Source organism: Panthera onca, chromosome C2 (genome assembly GCF_046562875.1).
Source record: "Panthera onca isolate mPanOnc1 chromosome C2, mPanOnc1 haplotype 2, whole genome shotgun sequence".
Classification (NCBI taxonomy): domain Eukaryota; kingdom Metazoa; phylum Chordata; class Mammalia; order Carnivora; family Felidae; genus Panthera; species Panthera onca.
This window is the reverse complement of record NC_138347.1, coordinates 109,658,400-109,671,462: the sequence shown is the minus strand read 5'-3', so window position 1 is coordinate 109,671,462 and position 13,063 is coordinate 109,658,400. Positions and strand designations below refer to the sequence as shown.

Here is a 13,063-nt window from a genome sequence, read left to right as displayed (position 1 = left end):
TTCTGGGTAAAGAGTGTACCTATAATTATTATTGCTTCTGTATTCTGTGGGTTACCTGGAAATATGCTTTGAGTTATTTCTCAGTAATTGCATGTCTCATACTGATATATCATCATTGATGATCCGAGGCCCCATCTCTCATCTAACCATATCATCATACAAATGATGCTACAATATATGAAACTTACAGAGGAGGTCAGCCCACAGCTTAACATCTGTAGTCCACAAGAACTCTGGATTCATGGAGAAGACTCATCTAAGCTAGGGCTCGTGAAAGCATAAGTCCGTTTGGCAGGGCATGTGTCCAAGAGATTCTTGAGAACTTTGTGACCAGCCATCAAGGTAGAAAATAAAGGGAAAGCTGTCTCCATGAGATGCTCATAATGAGAACTTACAGGACAAGGCTGGCTGTTTCTTGCAGCCTCAGCAGGAGTAAATCCTCTTTCCCATGATCATATCCCTCCCCTTCACTGGACAGAGTGATAAGGGCCAAGCCCCTGCTTATTAGTTCCCACAAGTCTGCTTCCACCAATCAAAGATAGGAAAAGCTTTGGGAATGTAGGTGCTGAAGCTTTGGGAACGTAGCTTTTCATCCTTTATCCATCCTGCATCCCTTCTTCAGAGGTTAGCCTACGTTTTCACACCCATAGACTCTTACACTCCAGTCCTCTTTTGTCAAGGCCATCACCCACCTTCTCCACCTGGAACACAGCTTGGTACCTGACTCAAATATTTGTGGAACAATGAATGAATGAATGAATGAATGAAATGGTCTTCTCTCCACCTTTGCCTAGCTAATTCTTCCTTCATTCCCTACATACCCATAACTTACATCTCACTTGTAGTTAGTTGTCCAATGTCTAGTTTTTCCCACTATAGTGAAAGTTTCAACTCTTTCTATCTTATTTATCCTTCTGTCTTCACCACCTAGCAAGGTGCATGGCACATAGTAAATTGTCCATACATATTGGTTGAGTAAATAAAGTTTTCACTTATGTTTTATGTTTATCCTCAACTTCCTTATCTTGATGTCACAAAACCACTGTTGTTCAGGCAAAGTGATTTGTCAGGGCACCTGATCCACAAATATGGCAGCAAAGAAGTGTTTTCATTCTGGCTTTGTCCTGCTTACGTAAGTCAGGTTTCTCAGTTCTATGTTTCTCTGTCAAGCAACCTAAGTTGAGCCCTTTTCTGTCTGATTCATCTCCTTTGCTAGTGGCAAAGCCAATGACTCTCTTCTCAATTGTTTAATTTACCTTGCTAATTCTACCCTCCTAAGCTAGAATTAGGTCAACAAGGAAACCGTTTCTGGAGGTATTTCAGGGAGAATTTTCAATGAATTTCCTACTCAGGTAAGCATAACCAGCTCTCTAGGACCCAAATCACCACTAGTCTGGCCCTTCTTGTTCGACTCCAGCTTCTCTCTTCTCCATAATCCATTTCCACTCTTGTTTAATGAAGCCCCTGTGCTTTCCTTCTCTTGGATGCCCCAAATTAGCTAAGTGTTGCTGGTTTTCAACCATCATCTCCTCAGGTTCCCTATCCCTGGTCATTTCATTCACAACGTGACCGTTCAGATTCCTGGTCAGCTCACACGTGCAAACACAGGCACATGGAAACACCGCATGTGCCTCCTTATCTCAAGTTGCATATAAAATAAGAGCTTTACTTATCAACTGAATACTGGCTAAATTTAGTGATTGAAAATGAGAACCATGCATGTCTAGATACAGTGACATTATAGGAGTTTATGTGCATTACGAAAGAAATAGTCTCGTTTCAGAGGAAAACCTGCAAGCTCTCCGAGGGCAGGGATGATACCTGTTTATTCAGCCTGGTGTGTTCAGTTCTGAGTACTGTCCGATATCATGGGGATACTCAAAAATACTTGTCAAAATGAGTTGAAAAGTTTTGGAGTCTTTTCATGCCCACAAGGAGAACATTTTTTTGGAAAAGGCAAATGACTTAGCATAATCCTCTGTGTTTTTGATACTATAAAAGAGCTATTCATCAAAAAATATAAACATTTGGAGCCAAACACGACCTCGTGTCCACTAATTGCTTAGTTTGTTATACATACTGGATTGAATAGTGCTCACTAGAAAAGAGCTGTCTTATGATTCCAACATCAGTTTTATAAAAGCACTGATGACCCAGCTCATCTTCCTGCTGTGATCTTTTTGCACCACCCCGTAACCAAAATTGATGCAAAGGCAGAATGTTTTGAGTTATTCTCAGTAATTGCATATTAGTGAAGGTGTCTGGTCATTCTTGCTCAGTACCGTGGTCCAAATTAACAAAATGTTTCAATGGGAGAAACAGGGGTATGTAAGTTCACTGCTTTCTCTTTAGAGACATCCACCAGTGTCCAGGGATCTTGGAATCTACCTGACAGAAGTTACTGAGAGAACAACCTAGCCTTTCAGTAACCTTCTCTATCTTTCCTCAAAAAGGAGCATTATTATTCATTAACATTATAATGAACCTGCAGCCCTGATAACTTATTTTAAGTGATATATTGTATTTAAATTGCAGTATAATCTCTAATAGCTTTTTGCTAGCAAAGAATCTTTTAGGATTCAAAATGCAAATTGGACCTGGAAAGAAAAATTATTTTTAGACATATGGCACTTTAACTTAACTGTAACACAGTGTCAAGGCTTTGGGTTATTAAAAGAATATGTTTTGGGTTTTGATTTTTGGAGGAATCCCTATTGGAAAATTATTGACTGTCCTCTCTTGGCTGTGAGCCATTCATTTAAATGGACTATAAGATAATGAATTTCACTAATAAGAATTTCACCAATTTGGGGAGAGCCAAAAAAGAATTATTATTGTGTGTCTATTAGACTTGAGATTTCTGTGATTATCTCAACAAATTCTAAAATTCAGGGCCAAATGAGATAAAAAAAAAAATTCATGTAGCTATACTCACATTATAGAACAATCAAAACCTTAATTTGGCATCAAAACCGCCCTCCCCCCCAAAAACTGGTTGCTGTTTAATTTAATTTGGATTTTCTTCCCCTTTCTGTGTAGCTTCTAAAATTTCTTTAATGTTATTTGGTCATGGCAGAATGATACTGTATTAAAAACAACAGCCTAAAATTAAGCCAATGCTCTATCTAAAGTTATCTTGGTCATCTTGGACATGTGACGACTCTGTGCTTAGATTTCCTTAAAATAGAGGTAATATGTATTACTCTGTTGAGCAATTATAAGAAAAAAACATTTAAAGCAAAGAGGCAACTTAGCATCACAGAAGAGCTCAGACTCTGGCCACCACTGCTTGAGTCAAACCTTGGCTTTGTTGCTTACCAACCATCCTCAATTTCTCTAGCTCTAAAATGGGGACAAAAATGTAGTTACCATATACAGTTTAATGAAAACAAATTTTGAAGAACTTAAAACAGTACTTTTCACACAGTAAGGGCTTCGTGCCTGACACATGTCCACCATTGGCTGCTATTATTTATTATTATTATTATTATTATCATTATTATTATTATTATTATTATTACATAAGCATCTTTGGCTCAACCCAAGTGAAATCCTATAGTTTACATTCTATATGTGAATCTGGTAGTGAGTTTATCTGTAAATTTGATAGCAAATGGATACCAGGTTAACTGTAGCACGTGCATGCAGACATGTGTTTTTGTCTATACATTTAAGGTAAATTGATCACATGCATATCTAAAATATACTTATATACTAACTACATCTCAAGTTAAGACATGAAATAATAGGTCTCCCTTCCGGAGAGTTGCAGCTCTATAGAGTAAAGCCACTATGCTTTCCTCAGACCTACTTGTATAAATCCACAGTTTCTGAACAAATGTATAGTGACAGCTTTTCCTGATGCTGATCAATTAGACTAGTGTTAAGACTTGACCTTGGCTTAGCTGGAACTTCACCAGAGGTTGACAGGGAGTGGTTGATTAAATGATAAACTAGCAGTCTGGATTAAATTCAGCATCAGATATTTCCCCATCCCACTCCTGCAACCTTTTCTTCACCAAGGTATTACAAAAGCAATTTGGGGACAAGGATTTCATTTAAAAATGGAAGAATCCAGAATGTTTGCAATGAAAACCATTTGGTTTTTATTAGCATTAGTCTGTGTGCTTGCTAATTTTCAGTCATTTTCCCTTCAGGAATGGTCCTCTAGAATCCAGTTTCTACATTACTGCCTTTTGAATGGAGTCCTTTGTGACCCGTTGTGATTACATTGCATTTTCCTTGTGTTCTTTCAAAACGTTCTGACTTTGCCTTAATTTTGGTTGGGGGATGGTGGGAGGAGGGTAGCAGCAGGGGAATAAGGTCAGCAATACTTTCAGAATGTTGTCAAAAGAGATTTTTAAATTGTCAAATTTTCCCAGTAAGTAATATCAGGTATTAATAAAGCACACATTTAGGAAAGAAGGTTGGGTCAGAAATGGGTGTCCTAAGGTCTTTACAAGAGCATTTATAGGTACCCCAACATTTCTCTGACCTCTTCTGCACACTTCCAGAACAGTCATAAGCTAGGCTGATTATAGTGATTTTAAGATAATGAAATGAAAATGTTGTGTGGTTGGGGTCAAAAAGCCAATGACTTAGGCTGATTTGGAGAGAACAGGCTGAAAACAGTTTTGCTTATATACCATTTCCTAAGACTTAGTTACGTGCAGAGTAAGAACGGTCAGGGAAGAAATTTTTTCACAGAATCAGATGTGTGGCACTTATGTTGTAAATAGATGCCTAACCTATTCAAAATCTTTGACACTAGAATATAAGTTTGGTAATTGAGGATGAAATTATTTGAATTCATTGCCACTAAATATTGTTGCCTGGTTTGTACATCTTCTGGATAGTTAAAAAGCCTCAAAGAAAAAACAGACGAAAGTATATAGTTGATCCAAATTCTTTGAGAGTTCCCCGTTTGCCAACTCACCTGGCTGGCCAAAATTTATTTGTAACCCCCAAAATCAATGCATGTGGTGCTTTTGAGGTCATTTGCAGACCTGAGCAGATTGGTGAAAGATCTGAGTCACCCAACACATGTGTGTCCGGCTGAGGTCTAACAAGGACTGTAAGCAAGGGTCCTTGGTCTATTTAGTGTCAAATTTGTCGTATTTTTTGTGGTTTTTTGTTGGTTATTTCCCTATTTAAAAAGGGTTCCAAACGTGCTGAAATGCTGTTAGTATTTCTAAGCACCAGAAAGCTGTATCGTGCCTTACAAAGAAAACACCTGTGTTAGATAAGCTTTGTTCCCTCATGAGTTGTAGCACTATTGGCTGTGAGTTCGGTATTAATGACTCCATGATATATATTAAATAAAATGTCTTTCAATCAAATAGAAACATATAAAACAAGATTATGTATTGATCGGTTGATGAAAATGCTCTGTGGTCAGAAGCTAATAAGAACCTAACTCTGTATTTCCCCAATTGTCAATGACTGTGTACTTGCTAATTCAGTGTTAGTTGTGACATTAGAACTCCATCAAATAAAAAAAATGGACCATGCTCATAATTCCCATGAATTCATTCTGATGGGAAAGCATCAGTGAACTACTGAGTAGGGACCAGTATTAACTAATGTTAAGTCCACAAAAAAGTGCCACAGCACAAAGCTTTATGCTATCCAGTTTATTGATTTGCTGCTTGTGGCAATCCTATTTATTTCAGGTTTCCCTTATTTTCCTGAAAATTTCCCCAAGAGCACTTGACACATTCAGAAATCTTTTTAAAACACACACACACACACACATACACACACGCACACACACACCCAGACTAGTCTCTAGGGAATGTATATGTATAAACATTGAAATATTTCTTGGGCATAGTGCCAAAAGTCCTATTTTCAGGTAGCAAACTATTGATATTGTTGGAAAGCAGGGGATCGTGTGGCATGGAAGCCATTGGTGACATGAAGTGGAATTCCAGTGTAGCTGGAGCTTCCTCATGTCCAATCCTATCTGAAAACTGGTGTAGTTATGCCCCCAGTCTATTGCCTGAGAGGCCCAAGAGGCTCCTGAGATTAGAGAGAGCTCCTCTTGGAGGAATAGAAAGTCAAGCTCAACAAAAATGTCCCTTAAACAAAGCCTTGCCCATCGAGGAGAGAAATAATTCGGAACAGAGTGCAGGTTTTGCTATTATTGTCTCCCCCAAACCAGGCCTATCAGTCCTTGTGGTTCTTGGGAGAGGGAGGCATGGAGCTAAAATGTCAGACAGCTATTTACCTGGAGACACGAGGAGCCTCTTTGAGACTCCTCCAAGACGATGACAGATGAAAGAAAGGCATTTTCACACAGGTCCTGCACCAGACCGAACTGGGTCATGGATGGGGCAAAAGGTTATGGAGGCCAAAGGCAATATAGTAGAGAGGAGGCCTGGAAGGAGTGGGCCTGTACACAGGAGATATATGTGTGGCTTCCTGCAATATGGGGCCAGGGGTTTATAAGGGACTGAAGTGCACTTAGAAGTATAGGTTGTTGGGGCATCTGGATGGCTCAGTCAGTTAAGCATCTGACTTTGGCTCAGGTCATGATCTCACGGTTCGTGGGTTCAAGCCCCACATCGGGCTCTGTGCTAACAGCTCATAGCTTAGAGCCTGCTTTGGATTCTATGTCTCCCTCTCTCTCTGCCCCTCCCTAGCTTGTACTCTGCCTCTCTCTCTCAAAAATAAATAAACGTTTAAAAAGTTAAAAAAAAAAAAAAAAAAAAGAAGATGCCCTTCTTGAATACAAATGGGCTCTATGCCACTTGCCTGTCCACTTACCCTGCCGTGAGGAATTCATCTGTTTTGTTTGTTTGTTGGGGGGGGGGGGGGGGGTTAACCTTTTTCCTTCTTCCTGGCCACCACAGACCTTCCAAGCCCTGATACTTTCTCCTACCTTTGACCTGAGACTTGTTGCTGGTGATAAAGTTGGGAAGCTGTGGTTACAGAGTGGCAGAGAGGGGAGAGGGCAAGGGCAAAAGACAGGGTAACTGAGAAGAAGTGGAAAAAAGAAGAAGAAAGGGAAAGAATGCAAGTCGCTGCTTCTCACATACCCCCACCTCATCTATCCAAAATACCGAGGGAAGAGGGTGGTGAACCTGGGACCCTGGGAGCCTAAGTGCAAGGCCTGTGGCTCCATCATTTACTAGCTGCTTGATCTTGGGGACATTACTTAATCTTGTACAAGTAAAAAGTGGTGAAGCTCAGGGATTCAAAACCGGTCTGCCTGATTTAAGGACCCCAAACATTTTCCCAGCTTCTACAGCATCTTCTAATCCATTCCCACACAATAGACCCTTGGTAATGAATACAGTAATTAATAACTTCCCGGATGGTAGTTGAGCTTGTTTTAAATTTCCTATAGTCAAGCAAGTTAGGAGAATGTTACAAGAAGATTAGTTAGGAAAAAAAATGGTGTGTCATATATTATCAGCCTCGAACATTTGGAATTGTCATTCATAAGAAATAAGCTCATTATTAATAGAAGATTACTTTTCTTGTCTTTATGTGACTATTTTCTTATATTAAAAATGCTTTTTTTCTTATTGCAAAAGCAGTGCATGTTCATCTAATACAAATTGGAAAATAAAGATAAGCAACTAATACAAAATTAAACACACTCATAATCCTCCAACCAGATGTAACTGCTATGTCTTTTAGACTTTCTGTGCTTTATGTAGATTTTTAAAAATAGCATAAATACTGTTTCTTTCACTTTAAGAACATGTGGTCAGCATCATTCTGTGTCAATACTTTTGCCTTTACTACATCATTCTTTATGTCTACTTATTAAGGTGAATAATTTTATTTGTTTTTAAACCACATTTGTTTACTCAGGAGTCAGAAACACACAGATAAGGAAACATCTGAAGAGCCCAGGTGTGGCTGTGTGGAGAGGTTGAGTAATTCAAAACAAAGCGCAAAATATAAAAACAATTACGACCAGTTTGACAGCTGAGCGTCTGTTTCCTACAGGCCTTCTACCCACAGGTCTACTGCTGACTTCAAAGAAAAGTCAGCACAGAGGTCCGGATGGTAAGGTGCAAAACGAGAATCAAACCCACGATAAGAGATTAAAGGAAGCTTGATCAAAGACCCGGCATAAAAGTGCTAGCCCATGACTTGCCTTGGCCCATGGCCCCAAAATATTCACCAGGACAGCAAGCTCTCTTTGAAGTGATTGGAAGCGCCCATGCTCAGATGAGCTCTGGTCAAAGGAAATTTGAAAAGTGGCACAGGAAAGAGTTTGCAAAGTTGTCTCTTCCTATCTCTTGCCTGCTAAGCCCTCACAAATTGTTTGAATCCTGCTTCTTTGGTTTGTTTTCCAGATGTAGGTAGTTGAACCGGGTGTCAGGTGATGAATTCCACCTAGATGGGAAGGATCCTCCTTTTTTGTTTGTGGGAGAAGTGAGACGTATAGAGGCATTCACATGGCAGTGGATTTGTGCTCATGAGCATAGAGCCGCTTCACTGCTCCTCCTTTTTGTTCAAGGTGTTTAAAAGGGTATGTGCTCTTTCCAAATAGGCAGTAAAACTTGTTCATTCTACTGACTCATTACTGGCTCGCTGCTCTTCCCCCTCGGAGTTTATTGCTTGCTCCTTGTGATGTTAGGGGCATAAACCTTCCATTTCCCCAGGGAGGAAAGAAGCTAGAAGTGCTCCCAAAATGCCAGTTGCCTTTACAATGCTCATTTTAAATACTTAAAAGTATTTTAAAAGACAAAAGGTACATAAAATTGCTAAAAATATGTGCTTAGACCATCTTTGGTTAGCTCTTCTTTCAGGCTCCCAGTTTTCTGGTTTTTCACTTTAAATGTGATAATTCTCCAAGTTTTAGGGTCTTTATTTTCACCTCCCCTGTCATCATATTTTCATTTCCCTCAGCATTTAAGGGAGTTAGTTTTTCTATCTTTTTAAAATCAATTTCCTAATCTTTACCTGAGGTTTTAAATTAAGAGTTTTTACTGACCAATTTTGATTCACTGCAACATTGGGCTCTGTAAGAGACCTGGAAAACACATTCCCTTCTTTACCAGAACTACACAGTCCAGGTGAGGAGGTAATGTTTTTTTCCAACAACAAAAAAATGAGTACGATGGCAGCTGATATAGATTTTGCGAGGACAGTCCTTCATGAAGAAGGATGATTTGAACTGAGGCCTTGAAAATGCCTGAAATCTCTAAATATGAAAATATTAAAAAGGATATTTTAGTAGGGCTTGATGCAACACAGTCAAAGTTACAAAAGCAGAAAACTGTAAGGTGTTCACAGCACAAACTGACGCAGCCATTTTACTGGGGCAGAAGGCATGTGTGAGGAAGTAGTGAGAGAGAAGCTTCACTAGACGCATCAGAATGAGAATATGCTGTGGAGTCTGTATTTATTTTAAAATTTCTCCCAGAGTCATTTATTCCATCTATGATTTTGTTTGTTTTCTTTTTACTCATGTAAAATTAACATAAAGTGTTAACATTAGTTTCAGGTGGGGATTTTATGATATGTTGCTATATATTTATATATTTTTTCTAGATTTTATTATAAATGCAGATGGAGTATTTTGAAAACCTCGGAATGGAAATGCCATGCTGAAATGTTATGGCAACATTAATCCAGTTGACCCACAGGGTGGATTGCAGTGGGCACAGGCCTGGGGCCACAACTTGGGCAAAAGGGCATGGATAGATCCTAAAAGAAGGAGGGCCCGAAAGAGAGCAGAAACAGTGGGCATTGAAAGGAAGGGATGGCCTGGAGGCCAGGAGATGAGAACTGGTCTGACGTGCAGGAGCGGGGGAGGGGGTGTGTCAGAGGAAGGAGTAAGAGGACTCACAGATAACTCAGTAATGTCATCACACACAGCCATTTGTGCCTGTCTTTTATGAGGTGCTAGGTGATGGGAATGCAAAGAGGCTAAGTTCATCAACAGAATGGTTAGGAAGATGGTGTAGGTGTCCACAATGAGCATTAAGGACTGAGTGAGGCAATGAGCTCTCAGAAGTTCAGGGAAAGAAATATTCCCTGAAAGTATGGAGTCATGGGAGCCTCAGGGAAGAGATGGGCCACATGCTGAACCTTGAATGGTGAGCAGCATTTGGGAAGAAAAGGAAGAGAAGTTAGAAGGGTAGGATGAGGAATTGAGAAGCACCAGCACCCAGCAGAGAAACACAGGAACGTTTGTGGCACATGTAGCGAGGCTGTCTGGTTGGGGCAGAGAGTTTGAGTAAAAACACAGAGAGGAAAAAAAGAGAAGGTAGAGACTTTTTTTGATTAGTAAAGATTTAGAGGCCAAATTAAAGAATTTTGTAATTTAACCTGGGCAGTGGCAAGCTACTGCCATATTCCAGTGAGAGAGTGGCCCGCAAAAGTGTATTTGGGGAAGTTTAATCTGTGAAAGATATGTGGAATATATACAAGTAGAGAGATGGTATTAGCAAGATGAATAGTTGGGTGACTTCTAGCCAAAAGGGAGTGAAAATGTAAACTCATCACGGCGAGTATAGGAAAGAGGCAAAGGAGTTACCAATAACCTAAGCGGGAGGGGGAAATACAGAGCGTTACCCAAAGTTCAAACCCGGGAGGCCATGATGATGGTTGTGCTGTGTACCAAGGTGCGTGAGTCCAGACTATGGTCTGGAGACGACCCGTAGTTCAGCATTAAAGACTTGGAGCCTGAAGTGGCAGCCAGGCAAACACATCCAGAGGGTGGTAAGAGGCGGAGGCTTGAGATTCTGCTGGAAAACAGACTTAACCATTCCAGGTTGGAAGAATCCACACAGCTCAGCAATTGTTTGAAGTTTTTAAATTAATTAATTAACTCAGAAAGTGAAGTCTTTTCAAAAGCTCATTTGAGAACTTATACTCTCTTGATACAGATGAATTCTCAATTGGTCTTTTGTTTTTACTGCAAAACAGTTCAACTTGGATGAGAAAGAACGTGGGGAGGACAGTGGGAGGGTTTTCTCACTCTTCCAGGTGTAGGAATTGTGGGTGTTGGGCCTCCTGTGCATAATATCCTTCTCCTCAATGGCAATAATTCATATTTTATACATCCTTCTATCAACTGCAGCACCTAGCACAGTCAGGGTTTTGCACGTTGTAAATACTCGGTGTTGGCTCATTTGTATTTTCATCGTAGTTTTTCAAAGATAAAAGAGTGGACATAAGAAAAGCTAATGAGCTTACAGCCGATTTTGTAATGACAGACTCTACATAAACAAGTGCAAATTGGATGTCAAATTTGAATTGCAAAAATATTGTGAGCGAGGTCCAAGAAGTAATAATAGTAGAATGATAAAATGCATTAACAGTCCCACAGGGGCACCTGGCTGGCTCCCCTCGGTGGAGCATGAGACGCTTGATCTCAGGGTCGTGAGTTTGAGCCTCACATTAGGTTTAGAGATTACTTTAAAAAAACAAAGAACAATCCCACTTCCCTTAGAATCTCAGAGACATTCAAAAGTCACAGAAATTTGAAAAGTAAAGTCAGCCGCTAAAATTAATAGAGTGAAGAGCCGCCTGTGTCAGCCCCAGGTTCAGGCCTGGTAAGGCAGACCTGTGTTCTTTGTTGTCATCTGAGATAGGAGCTAGCAAGAACCTCAGTTATTTGGAGGTGGGGGTGGGATGTAGGATGGGAAGACCGAGACCTGTCAGGAATAAACCTAACCAACTCTAACAAAGGAAGGGAGGACTATACGTAGATAAGAATCATCATTCCTCCTCAAATGACCATTAGAGAAGTAAGAAAAAGGAGCATCAGTGCAGTTGACTTGATCATAAAGGAGAAATAACATGCCTCTTCCCCCCCTTCCAAACTACTTAAGAAATACACCCTTCATTTGATCTCGTTCATTCTCTGGTCTTTCAGCTGCTCGACTGATCCAGAACATGGATGCCACTGCTGAGCCTTGTACAGACTTTTTTAAATATGCCTGTGGAGGCTGGTTGAAACGCAACGTCATTCCTGAGACCAGCTCCCGTTACAGTAACTTTGACATTTTAAGAGATGAACTAGAAGTCATTTTGAAAGGTTAGTGGAGTTTGTTTCTATGCATCAAAGATTTCTCTCTTAATATATCCATTTTTTAAAGATACAACTCTTAGCCATTACAGAGAATGTCACAGAAGATTAAAGTCGATAATCCCTCCAAGTTTTGTGGCTCACCACCAAGTCTCTCTGAGGGTGGTAAGGCTGAAATGGATATGTTGGCATCTCAGCATTCCTGCTTTCATTTGTGGGTACACATACAACAAAATCTGTCCTCTCTACAGGATGGCATCTTTATGCCGTTTCACACAATAAGAAATTAATTGGGGTGCCTGGGTGGCTCAGTTAGTTAAGCTTCCGACTTTAGTTCAGGTCATGATCTCGTGGTCCAAGAGTTCAAGCCCCACATCAGCTCACTGCTGTCAGCACAGATCTGCTTGGGATCCTCTGTCCCCCTGGCTCTGACTCTCTGTCTCTCTCTCTCAAAAATAAACATTAAAAAAAATTTTAAATGAGTTAATTGATTGCCACCAAACACCACCTCCATTATATTTTCCCACCCTGGCCCTGGGTTGATGTCGATATTGAGCCATTACTGTGTTGAAGATGTTACTGATGTTTATATCCCTGGGTGGGTATTTATTCTAACCCAGCTAAGATACTCTCCCTGGGAAGTTGAGGAAGTCTTGTCTAGTCTTCTGCTATCCTCCGTCTTCTGTTCCCCACTTCTAGAAGTTACTTTGTAGAAAAACAATTTTTGCTATTTTAGAACATCCAAACAAGTAGAATAATTCATTCAATTCATCTGGAGCATGAACAGTACAATCACACAAAGATAATTATTTCCAGCTATCAAGAAGACTATCATATTAAATTCCATATTCCTCTGCATTATTATTTCTTTTTAATCTTAATTTTAAAAAAACAGGAACTTATGTATGGCAGAGCAGTACACGTCGTTGTTCACAAAAAAAGAGAATCTAGTCAAAAAGACTTTCATCTAACTTGGCTAATGAAATCAACTCCCAGTTCTGCACTAGGAATAATGATCTGGTAGGGGGTTTAGTTTTTCCTGGAGGGGTTTAGCATGGGGAG

General features: G+C 40.0%; 1 protein-coding gene across 5 annotated transcripts in view; it reads left to right on the top strand.

The window, feature by feature from the left end:
• Positions 1–13,063, top strand: part of MME (membrane metalloendopeptidase) — a 106,697-nt gene that overhangs the window by 31,782 nt on the left and 61,852 nt on the right. For all 5 annotated transcript variants that reach the window (XM_078432230.2, XM_060639030.3, XM_060639034.3 and 2 more), the window contains exon 4: positions 11,849–12,010. In XM_078432230.2, the coding sequence (XP_078288356.1) occupies positions 11,849–12,010 (162 nt within the window). The remainder of the gene's footprint in view (positions 1–11,848; positions 12,011–13,063) is intronic.